The sequence below is a fragment of the Oncorhynchus nerka genome, linkage group LG4, assembly GCF_034236695.1.
Source record: "Oncorhynchus nerka isolate Pitt River linkage group LG4, Oner_Uvic_2.0, whole genome shotgun sequence".
Classification (NCBI taxonomy): domain Eukaryota; kingdom Metazoa; phylum Chordata; class Actinopteri; order Salmoniformes; family Salmonidae; genus Oncorhynchus; species Oncorhynchus nerka.
Genome location: NC_088399.1, coordinates 12972533 through 12992457, shown reverse-complemented (window position 1 = coordinate 12992457; position 19925 = coordinate 12972533). Strand labels below are relative to the sequence as shown.

General features: G+C 43.2%; 1 protein-coding gene across 2 annotated transcripts in view; it reads right to left on the bottom strand.

Moving 5' to 3' along the window:
- LOC115124197 (3',5'-cyclic-AMP phosphodiesterase 4D-like) overlaps nt 1-19925 on the bottom strand; it is a 457268-nt gene that overhangs the window by 378492 nt on the left and 58851 nt on the right. For both annotated transcript variants that reach the window (XM_065017241.1, XM_065017242.1), the window contains exon 3: nt 8886-9109. In XM_065017241.1, coding sequence (XP_064873313.1) covers nt 8886-9109 — 224 coding nt within the window. The remainder of the gene's footprint in view (nt 1-8885; nt 9110-19925) is intronic.

The window sequence follows — 19925 nt, the reverse complement described above, 5'->3', positions numbered from 1 at the left end:
AATAGGACAGCCAGTCTTGCATTTTCACCCTCCATTTTGTCCAGCACACTGAAACAAAGTTCCCAGAGGAAAAGCTCAACATTTAATTATGCAACACATTTGAATTCTCCAGCAAGGCAAACTGTACACAAAGAGTGTGACTCATCAAACAGCTAATGATGTGTGAGGTGAAAAAGACTGCATCTGGAAAGTGATATGGATGGTAGTGCTGCTGAATAGGGCTAGAAGATTATTACTGTGGAAGAAAAAATAAGGTAATACAAGGTCTGTGTGTGTGTGTGTGTGTGTGTGTGTGTGTGTGTGTGTGTGTGTGTGTGTGTGTGTGTGTGTGTGTGTGTGTGTGTGTGTGTGTGTGTGTGTGTGTGTGTGTGTGTGTGTGTGTGTGTGTGTGTGTGTGTGTGTGTGTGTGTGTGTCTGGGGTTGTTAACTGAACCATGCTTGCAGCGTTGCCCGAGACCTAAAGAACTTGCCTTAGCCACCCCAGGCTTTAGCTCAATGTGCTGCGAACACAGTCTTGTGGAGCGCAGACAACCTGGGTTCAAGCCCAGCAGTCGGATAAAGTCAGTCGGGAACATTAACATCCACCCTGAATGACTTCTCACCCGAGAACTGAGTTAGCCTACAGTGTATCCAGTCACTGTCTTAAATGATTTTCACCATTGAGGCAGAGCCGATGTGTCATACTGTAGGAATTCTATAACATCATCTCCTTCCCCTGTTGGATATGAATTATATATGAGGTGTGCTTGGGGCCAGTGCTGTGACACATAGTTATGATCTATGTTGGGTAACCCCTATGGGAACATGGCACACAAATCTACCTCCACTCATTACATGCAAGTCGAGAGTGAATACACACTCAATCACAGGGATCCAACGGGTTAATTCCCAGAGAAGGTAAATATTAATGACCCAAGAGGGATTGTGTATGTGACCAATACAATTTTATTTTATTTGCTGGTAATATTCTATGGTCGGGTATAAGGTTGAAGTCAGAAGTTTACATACATCTTAGCCAAATATATTTAAACTCAGTTTTTCACAATTCCTGACATTTAATCCTAGTAAAAATTCCCTGTCTTAGGTCAGTTTTAAGAATGTAAAATAATGTGAAATGTCAGAATAATAGTAGAGAGAATGATTTATTTCAGCTTTTATTTCTTTCATCACATTCCCAGTGGGTCAGAAGTTTACATACACTCAATTAGTATTTGGTAGCATTGCCTTTAAATTGTTTAACTTCTTTCAAACATTTCGGGTAGCCTTCCACAAGCTTCCCACAATAAGTTAGGTGAATTTTGGCCCATTCCAACTGACCGAGCTGGTGTAAGTTGCTCGCACATGCTTTTTCAGTTCTTCCCACAAATGTTCTGTAGGATTGAGGTCGAGGATTTGTGTTGGCCCCTCCAATACCGTGACTTTGTTGTCCTAAAGCAATTTTGCTTAACTTTGGAAGTATTCTTGGGGTCATTGTCCATTTGGAAGATCCATTTGCAACCAAGCTTTAACTTCCTGACTGATGTCTTGAGATGTTGCTTCAAAAATGTTTTACCTTTATTTAACTAGGCAAGTCAGTTAAGAACAAATTCTTATTTTCAATGACGGCCTAGGAACAGTGGGTTAACTGCCTGTTCAGGGGCAGAACGACAGATATGTACCTTCCTTCCGGTTACTAGTCCAACGCTCTAACCACTAGGCTACCCTGCCGCCCCTGCAACTTCATGATCCCATCTATTTTGTGAAGTGCATGATGCTGCTGTGGTCTCTTCATTCTTTCCAGAGCTATATGTATAATAATAATTTCCATAGGGCTAACAATGACCTGATTCATTAAGTAGGTTGATGGGCACATACTGTACAGTACAGTTTGCCAAGAGACAAGAACGGCGAATACTGCCAGGAAGCCTCGATCCTTAGAGAATAAGCTTCAACTTTTTCCCTGTGTGACCATAGAGAGATTACACTTCCCATGAAGACGTGGACCTATTGTTACGACAGACAAAAAAGGCTTAATCATAGCAACCCTGTCTGCAGTCAAATGTAAATTCGTGTCAATGCCTATATTCAAAATGGCTACAGCTCACTTCTCTTTGCTTAACATGCTAGTGATTTTCTTCCTGAGCATGGCCCAAATGTACAGCCCAGGAGGAGGGCATTGTGGGCTTTTCATGGAATGATAGCAGGGGTAAGGGTGGGCTTTTCATGGAATGACAGCAGGGGGACATTGATTGGGAACAACAGGAGGGCGAATGATTTTCCATCTTTCCTCTAAATGTAACCACAGTAACAAAAAGAGAGTGTGTGTGTGTGTGTGTGTGTGTGTGTGTGTGTGTGTGTGTGTGTGTGTGTGTGTGTGTGTGTGTGTGTGTGTGTGTGTGTGTGTGTGTGTGAGAGAACTGTTCAACGTTGGTCTGACCAATCGGAATCTATGGTTGAAGATTGTTTTGATCACGCGGACTGGAAAATGTTCCGGGTTGCCTTTGAGAATAGTGTTGACGTATACACTGACTTGGTGACGGAGTTCATCAGGAAGTGCATAGAGGATGTTGTTCCCACGGTGACGATTACAACCTATCCAAACCAAAAACCGTGGATAGATGGCAGCATTCACGCAAAACTGAAAAGCAAACCACTGCATTTAACCACAGCAAGGTGACTGGGAATATGAATGTGTACAAACAGACCAGCAATGACCTCCATAAAGCAATCAAAGAGGAAAAACAACAGTACGAGGGCAAAGTGGAGTTGCAATTCAACGGCTCAGACACAAAGACACATGTGGCAGGTACTCCAGACCATCACAGATTATAAAGGGAAAGCCAGCCATGTTACAGACTCCAACGCCTCGCTCCCGGACAAGATAAAAACACACTCTATGACCACTTAGAGGAAAACACTGAGCCGCCGACATGGGCCACCGCAGCTCACGAGGACTCTGAGCTCCCCTTCTCCGTGGTCGACGTGAGTAAGACATTTAAGTGCATTAACCCTCGCAAGGCTGCCGGCCCAGACGGCATCCCAAACCGCGTCCACAGAGCATGTGCACACCAGCTGGCTGGAGTGTATACAGTCAAATTAAATCTCTCCCTATCCCAGTCTGTTGTCCCTACTTGCTTCAGGATGTCCACCATTGTTCCTGTATCCAAGAAAGTGAAGGTAACTGAACTAAATGACTATCACCCCATTGCACTCACTTCTGTGAGTGCTTTGAGAGGCTAATTAAGAATCATATCACCTCGACCTTACACGACATCCTAGACCCACTACGATTGGCATACCTCCCCAACTTCCTGATGGGCGGACCCCAGGTGGTGAAGGTAGGCAACAGCACCTCCACCACGCTGATCCTCAACACAGGGGCCCCGCAGGGGTGCATGCTCAGCCCCCTCCTGTCCTTCCTGTTTACCCATGACTGTGGGCCACGAACCACCGTAGGGCTGTATCATCCCCTGGTACGGCACTTACACTATCCGCATCTGCAGGGCACTCCTGAGGGTGGTGCGGTCAGCCCAACGCATCACCGGGGGCACACTGCCAGCACCTGGTGTCACAGGAAGGCCAAGAAGATCATCAATGCCCTCAGCCACCCAAGCCACAGTCTGTTCACCCCACTACCATCTAGAAGGCGGAGATCAAAGCTTGGGACGGAGAGATTGGAAACAGCTTCTATCTCCAGGCCATCAGACTGTTAAATTGTCGCCACTAGTCGGCCTCCGTCCAACACCCTGCCCCTTATAGTCTGGTCACTTTTAATAATGTTTACATACTGTTTTACCCATTTCATATGTACTGTGAGCTCCAATAGTATTGGGATAGAGACACATTTGTTGTTGTTTTGGCTCTTTACTCCAGCACTTTGGATTTGAAATAATACAATGACTGAGGTTAAAGTGCAGACTGCCCTTATGAAAAAATATTGCAGTTAGATTGCAGTATAACTGTAGTATAAATCAAAAATACTGCGTCCAAAATAAAACTTTTTTTTACTGCAGTAATTTTGCAGTGTAACTGCAGTTAGATTGCAGTATAACTGCAGTACACTGCAATTACTGCATCCAAAATATCAGTCTACTTTTTTTTGTAATGGTCAGCTTTCATTTGAGAGTATTTTCATCTATATCAGATGAACCGTTTAGATATTACAGCAATCTTTGTAAATAGTCCCACACATTTTAGGGGACCAAAAGTATTGGGACAAATTCACTTATGTGTTTATTAAAGTATTCAGGTGTGCGTAATGATGAGTGCCAGGTGTGCGTAATGATGAGTGCCAGGTGTGCGTAATGATGAGTGCCAGGTGTGCGTAATGATGAATCCCAGGACCGGTGGTTAGTATTCTGACGACGTCGTACGCCGGAGGGGAAGAGCCGGAGAAGATGTGACATGCTAGCCAGCAGTGATTACATCAAACTTGTGACTCTACAAACTTGATGGATGCATTTGCTGTTTGTTTTGCTTGTGTTTCAGATTATTTTGTGCCCAATAGAAATTATTGGAGTCACTTTTATTAAGTAAGAATAAAATATGTTTCTGAACACTTCTACATTAATGTGGATGATACCATAATTACGGATAGTCTTGAATGAATTGTGAATAATGATGAGTGAGAAAGTAACAGAAGTATGCTAACCTCTCACCATTACAATAGCAGGGGAGGTTGGCATTTTTTGGTGGTATGATATTTGTGCGTCTAACTTTCTCACTCATCGTTATTCATGATTCATTTAGGACTATCCATAACCATGGTAGCATCCACATGACTGTAGACGTGTTTAGCAACATATTATATTCTTATTTACAATAAAAGTGACTCCAAAATGACTCATTTATATTGTTACAGAGTTTAATGGCTGTGAAAGGAGAAAACTGAGGATGGATCAACAACGTTATAGTAACTCAACAATACTAACCTAATTGACAGAGTGAAAAGAAGGAAGCCTGTACAGAAAAACATATATTCCAAAACATGCATCCTGTTTGCAACCAGGCACTAAAGTAATAATGAAAAAAATGTGGCATAGCAATTCACTTTTTTTCCTGAATACAAAGTGTTATGTCTGGTGCAATGCCAATACAACACATTACTGAGTACCACTCTCTCATTATTTTCAAGCATATTCGTGGCTGCATCTTGTTATGGGTATGCTTGTAATTGTTAAGGACTGGGGAGTTTCTCAGGATAAAAAATAAACGGAATGGAGCTTAGCACAGACAAAGTCCTAGAGGAAAACCTTGTTCAGTCTTCTTTCCACCAGACACTGGAAGACACCAGGCTTACGAAGAAGACTGTGAATGTTCCTGAGTGGCCGAGTTACAGTTTTGACTTAAATCTACTTGAAAATCTATGGCAAGACCTGAAAATGGTTGTCTAGCAATGATCAACAACCAATTTGACAGAATCTTTTAAATAATAATTGGCAAATGTTGCACAATCCAGGTATGGAAAGCTCTTAGACTTGCCCAGAAAGACTCAGCTGTAATCGCTGCCAAAGGTGCTTCTACAATGTATTGACTCACGAATGTGAATACTTAAGTAAATTAGCTATTTCTGTATTTAATTTAATACATTTGCAAAGATTTATAAAAACATGTTTTCACTTTGTCATTATGGGATATTTAATCCATTTAGAATTCAGGCTGTAACACATTAAAATGTGGAATAAATCAAGGGGTATGAATACTTTCTGAAGGCACTGTATTTATATTCCAGATTCTGACATTGCTCGTTCTGATATTTCTGTATTTTATGTTTTGGATGTGTTATTTTGTTATGCTAGGTGTTACTGTTGGATCTAGAAAAACAAGCATTTCGCTGCACCTGCGAAAACATCTGCAAATATGTGTATGCCGACCAATACAATTTGATTTGTACACTGACATCCTCACACACCCCACAATCCATCAAAACTCCCATCCAACAACAAACTCCGTGGGCTGACCTTTTCAGATGAAACTGCCAGAGAGATACTAACAAAACACAGCACTCCATCTTCTTTCTTTACGAGAAACCATGGAGTAATTGTTAATGAATGGGAATCATAGATCACTATTCCCATCTCATCTCCAGTTTCTCTCCTGACACTATCAATTCCTGAATATAAACAATGGCAAAGGTTTACACTCTTACAAATCAAGTACACTGTAGGCCTAACGCAGGCCAAACGGATGGCTCAGATTACTGTGTCTGCAGTAATGTAGCAGGCGTTAACGAAAGCTACAGCAAAGTTGGTACTGTGAGATTTCAAAACGTTTAAAACCATGACTAGAGCGAGACTGTCAACGAATACAGCAAAGAGCTGTTGTTTAAGTTCTTACTCAGGACTGTCAACGAATACAGCAAAGAGCTGTTGTTTAAGTTCTTACTCAGGACTGTCAACGAATACAGCAAAGAGCTGTTGTTTAAGTTCTTACTCAGGACTGTCAACACTTTGTATTCAATACTTTTATAAGCCATAAAATACTCGTTCTTCCTATTTCCACTCAGTGCTACAACAAGCACTGCAGCAGTAATGAATGAGTAGGAAAGTGTATCTATAGACTTGCGTTGTTATTATTAACGGCTTGGGTCTTTTTTAATATCGAGGAATATTTCACTTTCTCTGTTCATAGGAATAACAACATGAATTTGTGCATGAGGCAGAAATAATGTGGTGCGACTTGAGTTTCGCCATTAGATGCTGCTCTCACCCTCCGCTGAGACAATCAGATGCAGGCACCATCAGCCAAGTAAAATAAAAATAAAAAGATAATTATTTAAATGTATGCTCACTCAGCTGTGCCTCGCAAGTAATACAACAACAGAGTTCCCGCTCAGCCCAGTCAAAACTGTTCGCTGTTCTGGCCCCCCAATGGTGGAACAAACTCCCTCACGACGCCAGGACAGCGGAGTCAATCACCACCTTCCGGAGACACCTGAAACCCCACCTCTTTAAGGAATACCTAGGATAGGATAAAGTAATCCCTCTCACCCCCCTTAAAAGATTTAGATGCACTACTGTTCCACTGGATGTCATAAGGTGAATGCACCAATTTGTAAGTCGCTCTGGATAAGAGCGTCTGCTAAATGACTTAAATGTAAATGTAACAGATCTATTACCAGTGTGATCATATAGCCTACCTCAAAATGGCTCGAACAACAATTCATTGGCAGGGTAATTCAAGCAAAGATAATATACGGTCATAATTTATTGGGCCTATAGCTTATTGCACAAACCTCATTGCTGCAGTACTGTATTTAATTGGTTAATATTGCATTGGCTTACGTTTTTGAAGTCATGTAAAAAAAAAAAATCTGAGCGGTAGATCACGGTTTGCACTTTGACTCAGAAAGTGATCTTGACTCAGAAAAGGTTGGGGACCACTGTTCTAGAGTTTTCCCTGTTAACACTATCAACGTTCCCTTTTACTGTGGCAACCGTGATCGAATCAATGCAATTTTAGCCACTTTTAATGCAACATACCAAAACTAAATGAACTATGCAAGATACTTGTTAACATTTGAGCTGACACTCTTATCCAGAGCAACTTACAGGAGCAATTAGGGTTAAGTGCCTTGCTCAAGGGCACGTTGGCAGATTTTTCACTTAATTGGTTCAGAGATTCGAACCAGCAACCTTTCAGTTACTGGCCCAATGCTCTTAACCGCTAGGCTACTTGCCATCCCTGTTGTTGGCAGAACGCATTGGTGTAGGTTTCTATTGCATTGACACGCACGACTCAGCCCGTATTCTACACAGACCTGTGCAACATAAACAATTAGATCTGCAGTAAGCCTATAAGCAAATAGACCATTGCAATATCTGGATCTGTGCCATTTACTTTGAACTGGACTGTGTTTACAGCATAAGCGGTCATGAGTAGATGTGATTGTTTTGAAATCATAGCGAGAGCTGCATGTTGCCACGTGCGCACATTTTGTTGATATCCTTTGCTAGTTAGTGAGTTATTAGCTCAGTTATAGATCATTTAGAGTCAGTAATAGGGGAGTGATTGCTTCCTACAAGAGCCCAAAAGTATACATTTCTATACTGAAAGAGAGTCAGGTAAAGAGATTTTGTTTTGTCTCACACACCCACAAAATAAATGCGTGGATCAACCATAGCTGCAACTATAACTAAGGGAGGGAGAATGATTGCTGTGCCAAGGTGCACATAGCGATCTAGAAATCATTAAAAGGTATATTAACAGTTAGGACTATAAAAAAGGTTCTATCTACCTGTGAAACTATATTATGCAGGGAGGAAAACGAGGGCAAGTCATTTTTGTGAGGATCTTTTGAAGCTGACACAGACACACAAAGTGTGTGGACATTGAAAGAGCCGACCGTGGCTTGAAGTAGAGAGGTTGCAGTTTTCTGGCTGAAGGACACTGTGTTCTTAAAATCAAAACCCAGTAGTATACGTTTGCATTGATGAGTCACACATCACTCTCAAAGTAAAGCTGATCACATTTAACATGAGTCACCAAAATGCTTTTTGCCTACTGTATGTCATTCACAGGCTTTCAAGGGGCAACTACCATCGTAATTCAGATAAATCGAAATTCAGTTTAATGGTCTTTGTGCTGTCTGAATGGAGAGCAGATTGCATCCACTCTAGGTTAGTGTTCCATGATTGTAAATTACAAAGACCATATGCATTTATACTCACGACATATACTGACACACAAAGCCAGACATTTTAAGGAGCACAGATACACACACACACTCAATACTGAAAAGACCACTAAGCTTCCCTGAGTCTCCTTATCTGACTCTTTCACTGTCTCTCTCCCTCTCTCCCTCATCCACCTGTCTCGTTCTCCCTCTCTCACACACACATCAATCCACATTCCACGACCCTGCCACCAGACCATTGTCTCCACATGCAGTCTCCTGTCTCTCTTACCTGCTGGTGTCTGCTGAGGTGATGGCGATGAGCGGGGGGATCCTGAGGGCGAGGCTAGTGGGCCGAGGGATCTGCTCCGTCTCTGGCCTCGGGGCCCAGTCACGCTGCTCCGCCTGCCTAAAGGCCAGTGGGGGAAGCTGCAGGTTCCGGCAGGAGAGCCTCCGCACCTGGACAGTCTCCATCTCCACGCCCAGACCTGGCTCTGGAGAGTCATCGTCAGAAACCTGCAGGGGACGGGAGAGAGCAGGACCTCCATGAATCATCAATGATCAGGGATCTTATTCAAGGCTATAAAAGAGAAGATTTGAATCTGGGGCTGTATAATAGGTCTATGTTATGAGGAAATGTGTTAATACAGACTATTCTATTGATTAATATCTATCAGAACGCTAAATATAAGGCGAAATAGACAGCAAGGTTTATACAAATCTCCGCTGTTGAAAACTAAATGTTAGTCTAACAGAAATGTGAGATAATGTCTAGACGCTTTTTATAGTGGAGATCAAGTTTATAAATGCATGTATAAATGCATTGGCTGGGCTGATGAGACAGTGGATTGCGCAGTCAGATGGAACAGACTAAAGAGGCATTTTAACGTCATAGATTTAGCCGGTGGTAACGTGTGGAATAGACACTGGCTGGAATGCGGTTTGAACCAATCAGAATTGAGGATTAAACCCACCAGGGTGTATGATGATTAATATCAATCAGAATGCTAAACAGAAGATGAGTAAGGTTAATACGTGAAGGTCTTATGTCTGGACTTCCAGTTGTGTTTCCTATGAGAGTGGTTTTATGTCAGAATACAGATTCAGATTGTATTTTCTGTCAAGTTGTCAGTTTGTTTGGCAAAGTCCAGTAGGTTATCTAATTGTCAGTCAGGGAGGCACAGTACCCTAAATGCAAGATAGATGAAACTCATAATAGATGACTGTTCCTCCCTGCAGTTGATGCAGTATCAAATTAGTATGGTGGCGCTATCCCAAGGCTGAATTTCTGTTTTGAGCCTGAATTCATTTCCATCTAGGCCAAGAGCCCTACCAGGGATTAAATGTCATCTAAAGATGCGATCTTTGGTTCATATTGGATGTACGTGACTTTAATTAATGGGAAGGTTAAACTGAGATGATCCATAGAGGAGCATGTTTGTGCTTCGAATTGTAAAATAAGTGTACCCTGCATTTATACGGTCTACAGTACAAATACAACTAGAACATGTCTTTCCTGAAAACCATTGGCGCTACTAGGATGCAGACTGACTCATATTGTAAAGGTAGGCATTCTGGACAGAAAGTCAAGACAGCATCATATCAACCAGTCACAGCATCTTCCAGCAGTATAAACTATGATGAAGCAATGATAATAAACTATTTTTAATGAATATGACACATTTCTGATTTCATACACCAAGCACAAGCGCACCACTTTACAGTCATGTTCAAATGCATATAAGAAACACAATGGATTTAGCTGTAATTCACAATCCTCGAAAATAGACTGTTTCTTGTGGAGACATTTTGAGATTCGGGGAAATGAAATGAGGTGAGGCACTAACAAGGCAATTTACAGTGCTGGCACAAACGTATACCTCTGGGCTTTGACTGCACAACCATGTGGCCAAATGGTGAAGGGGGAATCCGAGAGCAAGGCCACACAGGTCTGAATGAAGACGTTTTCACATTTCACACAAACAGTTTAATAATATGTGAAGGCTATCAATGGAACATCACCGGTAGGAATGTTCAGTCCCATGTTCTACCGGTCCTAGACTATATGAATGCAGCTGCCAATGCACTGAATCCATTGGACGTATTTCATCACAGCACACTACGCTTTATTACGGGTCGACAGGTTCAGTACACATCACTGCATTCTATATCAGAAAGCAGGTTGGCCCTCTTTGAAGTCCTGTAGATCCATGCATTGCTCTCTTTTCGTTTCTAAGATTATTTTACAAAAACTCCCTCTGTACCTAACTTCATTCATCACTTTTAGAAGTACAAGTTACCATACACGTTCTCAGGGCTGGCTAACTCTGGAAATTCCTTTGGCCTCTACAGAGTTAATCAGAGTTTAGTTGTTTTGAACTCTCTCAAATTGGATGAATTGTTGCCATTTCAGATGGCTGATTGAGGACCTCTCTAATTAAGAATATGTTTGAAGAGTTTCATTCTAAAATGCTGTACAGTATATCTATTTTCGGAAATGTTGGTAAATGAGCTTTTATTGTTTGAAGAACGTATGAAAGAGATTGGTGTTTTTTTTAACTATTTAATCATGGCATAACTTGATGGTTTCATTTCAGAGACAAATAATCATGTTTTATGGAAAATGCTATCACTCTCAGAATAATGAGTAGTACTGCCAGGTTTTAAACAGTCAAATGTAACAATTTTAATAAAGAACTGTACAAATGATACATTTGGGACATCAATATATATGTTTTTAAATATAAAAATATATATTTAATACAGTAATATGAGCTATGTATGTAAAACATTAACATATGCCATTTCAGTCATTTAGCAGATGGTCTTATCAAAAGCAATTTACAGTAAATGTACTCCTCTTAAAGATAACTAGGTGAGACAACCACATATCATACTCAAATAGGATGCGGACAGCTCGGTACATCACTGGGGCTGAGCTCCCTGCCACCCAGGATCTCTATACCAGGCAGTGTGAAAGGAAGGCCCGGAAAATCGTTAAAGACTCCAAGCAGCCAAGCCACAGAATATTTACTCTGCAAGCGGTACCGGTGCATCAAGTCTGACATCAACAGGCTCCTGAACAGCTTCTATCCCCATGCCATAAGACTGCTAAATAGCTAACTAAATAGCTAACTAAATAGCTAACTAAATAGCTAAAAATAATTGCTACACGGACTATTTGAGTTGAACTTTGTAATTTATGATTTATTTATTATCTTTGCACTGTCTCTATGTACACTCACAGGGCACTACACACTCACAGAGCACTACACACTCACAGAGCACTACACACTCACAGAGCACTACACACTCACAGAGCACTACACACTCACAGGGCACTACACACTCACAGGGCACTACACACTCACAGGGCACTACAAACTCACAGAACACTATACACTCACAGGGCACTACACACTGACAGGGTCATACATACTCACAGAGCACTACACACTCACAGAGCACTACACACTCACAGAGCTACACACACTCACAGAGCACTACACACTCACAGGGCACTACACACTCACAGGGCACTATACACTCACAGGGCACTATACACTCACAGGGCACTACACACTCACAGAGCACTACACACTCACAGAGCACTACACACTCACAGAGCACTACACACTCACAGAGCACTACACACTCACAGGGCACTACACACTCACAGGGCACTACACACTCACAGGGGAACACTATACACTCACAGGGCACTACACACTGACAGGGTCATACACTCACAGAGCACTACACACTCACAGAGCACTACACACTCACAGAGCTACACTCACAGAGCACTACACACTCACAGGGCACTACACACTCACAGGGCACTACACACTCACAGGGCACTACACACTCACAGAGCACTACACACTCACAGGGCACTACACACTCACAGAGCTCTACACACTCACAGGACTCTACACACTCACAGAGCACTACACACTCACAGAGCACTACACACTCACAGAGCACTACACACTCACAGAGCACTACACACTCACAGGGCACTACACACTCACAGGGCACTACACACTCACAGGGCACTACGCACTCACAGGGCACTACGCACTCACAGGGCACTACGCACTCACAGGGCACTACACACTCACAGAGCACTAAACACTCACAGAGCTCTACACACTCACAGGACTCTACACACTCACAGAGCACTACACACTCACAGAGCTCTACACACTCACAGAGCACTACACACTCACAGAGCACTACACACTCACAGGGCACTACGCACTCACAGGGCACTACGCACTCACAGGGCACTACGCACTCACAGGGCACTACGCACTCACAGGGCACTACGCACTCACAGGGCACTACACACTCACAGAGCACTAAACACTCACAGAGCACTACACACTCACAGGGCACTACGCACTCACAGGGCACTACACACTCACAGGGCACTACGCACTCACAGGGCACTACGCACTCACAGGGCACTACGCACTCACAGGGCACTACACACTCACAGAGCACTAAACACTCACAGAGCTCTACACACTCACAGGACTCTACACACTCACAGAGCACTACACACTCACAGAGCTCTACACACTCACAGAGCACTACACACTCACAGAGCACTACACACTCACAGAGCACTACACACTCACAGGGCACTACACACTCACAGGGCACTACACACTCACAGGGCACTACACACTCACAGGGCACTACGCACTCACAGGGCACTACACACTCACAGGGCACTACACACTCACAGAGCACTACACACTCACAGAGCTCTACACACTCACAGGACTCTACACACTCACAGAGCACTACACACTCACAGAGCACTACACACTCACAGAGCTCTACACACTCACAGAGCACTACACACTCACAGAGCACTACACACTCACAGAGCACTACACACTCACAGGGCACTACACACTCACAGGGCACTACACACTCACAGGGCACTATACACTCACAGGGCACTACACACTCACAGGGCACTTCACACTCACAGAGCTCTACACACTCACAGAGCTCTACACACTAACAGAGCACTACACACTCACAGAGCACTACACACTCACAGGGCACTACACACTCACAGAGCACTACACACTCACAGGGCACTACACACTCACAGAGCACTACACACTCACAGAGCACTACACACTCACAGGGCACTACACACTCACAGGGCACTACACACTCACAGGGCACTACACACTCACAGAGCTCTACACACTCACAGAGCTCTACACACTAACAGAGCACTACACACTCACAGAGCTCTACACACTCATTTACATTTACATTTAAGTCATTTAGCAGACGCTCTTATCCAGAGCGACTTACAAATTGGTGCATTCACCTTATGACATCCAGTGGAACAGTAGTGCATCTAAATCTTTTAAGGGGGGGTGAGAGGGATTACTTTATCCTATCCTAGGTATTCCTTAAAGAGGTGGGGTTTCAGGTGTCTCCGGAAGGTGGTGATTGACTCCGCTGTCCTGGCGTCGTGAGGGAGTTTGTTCCACCATTGGGGGGCCAGAGCAGCGAACAGTTTTGACTGGGCTGGGCTCACACACTCACAGGACTCTACACACTCACAGAGCACTACACACTCACAGAGCACTACACACTCACAGAGCTCTACACACTCACAGAGCACTACACACTCACAGAGCACTACACACTCACAGAGCACTACACACTCACAGGGCACTACACACTCACAGGGCACTACACACTCACAGAGCTCTACACACTCACAGAGCACTACACACTCACAGGGCACTACACACTCACAGGGCACTACACACTCACAGAGCACTACACACTCACAGAGCACTACACACTCACAGGGCACTACACACTCACAGAGCACTACACACTCACAGAGCACTACACACTCACAGGGCACTACACACTCACAGGGCACTACACACTCACAGGGCACTACACACTCACAGAGCTCTACACACTAACAGAGCACTACACACTCACAGAGCTCTACACACTCACAGGACTCTACACACTCACAGAGCACTACACACTCACAGAGCACTACACACTCACAGAGCACTACACACTCACAGAGCTCTACACACTCACAGAGCACTACACACTCACAGAGCACTACACACTCACAGAGCACTACACACTCACAGGGCACTACACACTCACAGGGCACTACACACTCACAGAGCTCTACACACTCACAGAGCACTACACACTCACAGGGCACTACACACTCACAGGGCACTACACACTCACAGGGCACTACACACTCACAGAGCACTACACACTCACAGGGAACTACTATACACTAACAGGGCACTATACACTCACAGGGCACTACACACTCACAGAGCACTACACACTCACAGGGGACTACACACTCACAGGGCACTACACACTCACAGAGCACTACACACTCACAGGGCACTACACACTCACAGGGCACTACACACTCACAGGGCACTACACACTGTTGCTCTTGCTGCGGGCGATTCCCTGATCCACCTCTACGCAGACGACACCATTCTGTATACTTCCGGCCCGTCCTTGGACACTGTGCTATCTAACCTCCAAACGAGCTTCAATGCCATACAATACTCCTTCCGTGGCCTCCAACTGCTCTTAAACGCTAGTAAAACCAAATGCATGCTTTTCAACCATTCGCTGCTTGCACCCGCACGCCCGACTAGCATCACCACCCTGGATGGTTCCGACCTAGAATATGTGGACATCTATAAGTACCTAGGTGTCTGGCTAGACTGTAAACTCTCCTTCCAGACTCATATCAAACATCTCCAATCTAAAATCAAATCTATATTCGGCTTTCTACTCCGCAGCAAAGCCTCCTTCACTCACGCCGCCAAACTTACCCTAGTAAAACTGACTATCCTACCGATCCTCGACTTTGGCGATGTCATCTACAAAATATCTTCCAATACTCTACTCAGCAAACTGGATGCAGTTTATCACAGTGCCATCCGTTTTGTTACTGAAGCACCTTATACCACCCACCACTGCGACCTGTATGCTCTAGTCAGCTGGCCCTCGCTACATATTCGTCGCCAGACCCACTGGCTCCAGGTCATCTACAAGTCCATGCTAGGTAAAGCTCCGCCTTATCTCAGTTCACTGGTCACGATGGCAACACCCACCCGTAGCATGCGCTCCAGCATGTGTATCTCACTGATCATCCCTAAAGCCAACACCTCATTTGGCCGCCTTTCGTTCCAGTTCTCTGCTGCCTGTGACTGGAACGAATTGCAAAAATCGCTGAAGTTGGAGACTTTTATCTCCCTCATCAACTTCAAACCTCTGCTATCTGAGCAGCTAACCGATCGCTGCAGCTGTACATAGTCTATCGGTAAATAGCCCACCCAATTTTACCTACCTCATCCCCATACTGTTTATATATTTTTACTTTTCTGCTCTTTTGCACACCAATATCTCTACCTGTACATGACCATCTGATAATTTATCACTCCAGTGTTAATCTGCAAAATTTTAATTATTCGCCTACCTCCTCATGCCTTTTGCACACAATATATATAGACTCTCTTTTTTTTCTACTGTGTTATTGACTTGTTAATTGTTTACTCCATGTGTAACTCTGTGTTGTCTGTTCACACTGCTGTGCTTTATCTTGGCCAGGTCGCAGTTGCAAATGAGAACTTGTTCTCAACTAGCCTACCTGGTTAAGTAAAGGTGAAATAAATAAATAAATAAAATAAACACTCACAGGGCACTATAAACTCACAGGGCACTACACACTCACAGGGCACTATACACTCACAGGGCACTATACACTCACAGGGCACTACACACTCACAGGGCACTACACACTCACAGGGCACTACACACTCACAGGGCACTACACACTCACAGGGCACTACACACTCACAGGGCACTACACACTCACAGGGAACTACTATACACTCACAGGGCACTATACACTCACAGGGCACTGCACACTCACAGGGAACTACTATACACTAACAGGGCACTACACACTCACAGGGAACTACACACTCACAGGACACTATACACTCACAGGGCACTACTATACACTCACAGGGCACTACACACTCACAGGGCACTACACACTCACAGGGCACTATACACTCACAGGGCACTACACACTCACAGGACACTATACACTCACAGGGCACTACTATACACTCACAGGGCACTACACACTCACAGGGCACTACACACTCACAGGACACTATACACTCACAGGGCACTACTATACACTCACAGGGCACTACACACTCACAGGGCACTACACACTCACATGGCACTATACACGCACAGGGCACTACACACTCACAGGGCACTATACACTCACAGGGCACTATAAACTCAGGACACTACACACTCACAGGGCACTACACACTCACAGGGCACTACACACTCACAGGGAACTACTATACACTAACAAGGCACTATACACTCACAGGGCACTACACACTCACAGGGCACTATACACTCACAGGGCACTACTATACACTAACAGGGCACTATACACTCACAGGGCACTACTATACACTAACAGGGCACTATACACTCACAGGGCACTACTATACACTAACAGGGCACTATACACTCACAGGGCACTATACACTCACAGGGCACTATACACTCACAGGACACTATACACTCACAGGACACTATACACTCACAGGGAACTACTATACACTAACAGGGCACTATACACTCACAGGGCACTATACACTCACAGGGCACTACACACTCACAGGGCACTACACACTCACAGGGCACTACACACTCACAGGGCACTATACACTCACAGGGCACTACACACTCACAGGGCACTATACACTCACAGGACACTATACACTCACAGGGAACTACTATACACTAACAGGGCACTATACACTCACAGGGCACTATACACTCACAGGGCACTACACACTCACAGGGCACTACACACTCACAGGGCACTACACACTCACAGGGCACTATACACTCACAGGGCACTACACACTCACAGGGCACTATACACTCACAGGGCACTATACACTCACAGGGCACTACTATACACTAACAGGGCACGACACACTCACAGGGCACTACACACTCACGCACACTCACACTCCGAACACACACACAACCATTCACTACATAATTTTCTCACACACACACATACATTTTGTCACGTTCTGACCTTTATTTCCTTTGTTTTGTCATTATTTAGTATGGTCAGGGCGTGAGTTGGGTGGGCAGTCTATGTTTGTTTTTCTATGTTTTAGGGTATTTCTATGTTTCGGCCTAGTATGGTTCTCAATCAGAGGCAGGTGTCATTAGTTGTCTCTGATTGAGAATCATACTTAGGTAGCCTGGGTTTCACTGTGTGTTTGGGTGACTGTTCCTGTCTGTGTTACTTTGCACCAGTATTAGGCTGTTTCGGTTTTTGTGTTACATTTATTGTTTTTGTATTTGATTCGTGTTTACTTTGTTTCATTAAACATGAATCTCAATAGCCACGCCGCATTTTGGTCTGACTCTCCTTCAAGTCAAGAGAACCGTGACACATTTATACTGACTACACACACGCACACCAACTCACATACAGTCATATACACTGCTGCTACTCTGTTCATCATACATGTATATCCTGATGCCTAGTCACCTTACCCCTATAGATATCTATCTCTATTGATCCAATATCCTCGGCACATTGTAAATATGTTACTGGAACTGACTGACCCTGTATATAGTATACTTATTTACTTTATCGTGTTGTATGTTTTTGTTCTACCTTGTTATTTTTTTGTTTTTGCATTGTTATTGATTACTGCATAGTTGGGGTTAGAGTTTGCAGGAAAGGCATTTCACTGTACTTGTGCATGTGACATTGAAACTTGATAGGAGCATTCCATTCCAACTAAACAATGGATATATAGCTTTTTGCAACAACAACAAGAAAAATCTGAGAACAGTCATATTTTACAAACTCAAATGTAAAAAAATTGGTGTGTACAGTGTTTTGGAAATAAAATGTGTTTGTTTTATATGACTGTGTTTTGTATCTGTTTGCTTTTTGTATTGTATTAATGTGTATATTTTTGTAATACAGGTCCAATCTGTAAAAGAGACCTTGGTCAAAAAATGTCATATTTTGACATTTTTAACAGGATTTCAAAACCAAGTTCTGTATATGATTTAGTCAGACGTATATTATATGTCATGTGCTCATATTATGCAACAGTTAAAAATAACTTAATGGGTATCAGAGATCATTAGTAAAGGGTTATTAATGGGTATCAGAGATCATTAGTAAAGGGTTATTAATGGGTATCAGAGATCAATAGTCAAGGGTTATTAATGGGTATCAGAGATCATTAGTCAAGGGTTATTAATGGGTATCAGAGATCATTAGTAAAGGGTTATTTATGGGTATCAGAGATCATTAGTAAAGGGTTATTAATGGGTATCAGAGATCATTAGTAAAGGGTTATTTATGGGTATCAGAGATCATTAGTAAAGGGTTATTAATGGGTATCAGAGATCATTAGTAAAGGGTTATTAATGGGTATCAGAGATCATTAGTCAAGGGTTATTAATGGGTATCAGAGATCATTAGTAAAGGGTTATTTATGGGTATCAGAGATCATTAGTAAAGGGTTATTAATGGGTATCAGAGATCATTAGTAAAGGGTTATTTATGGGTATCAGAGATCATTAGTAAAGGGTTATTAATGGGTATCAGAGATCAATAGTAAAGGGTTATTAATGGTATCAGAGATCATTAGTAAAGGGTTATTAATGGGTATCAGAGATCATTAGTAAAGGGTTATTAATGGTATCAGAGATCAATAGTCAAGGGTTATTAATGGGTATCCGAGATCATTAGTAAAGGGTTATTAAAACTTCTTCGGGATCGGTGTCCCATCCATGGGACAGTTGAGCTAACATAGGCTAATGCGATTAGCATGAGGTTGTAAGCAACAAGAACATTTCCACATAGACATATCTGATATCGGCAGAAAGCTTAAATTCATGTTAATCTAATTGCACTGTCCAATTTACAGTAGCTATTACAGTGAAATAATACTATGCTATTGTTTGAGGATAGTGCAACATTTTTAACACAAAGTTATTAATAAACTAATTAGGCACATTTTGGGCAGTCTTGATACAAAATTTGGAACAGAAATGCAATGGTTCATTGGATCAGTATAAAAACGTTGCATATACACTACTGCCATCTAGTGGCCAAAATCGCACCTGGGCTGGAATACCTGGGCTGGAATAATACATTATGGCCTTTTCCTTGCATTTCAAAGATGGTACAAAAAAA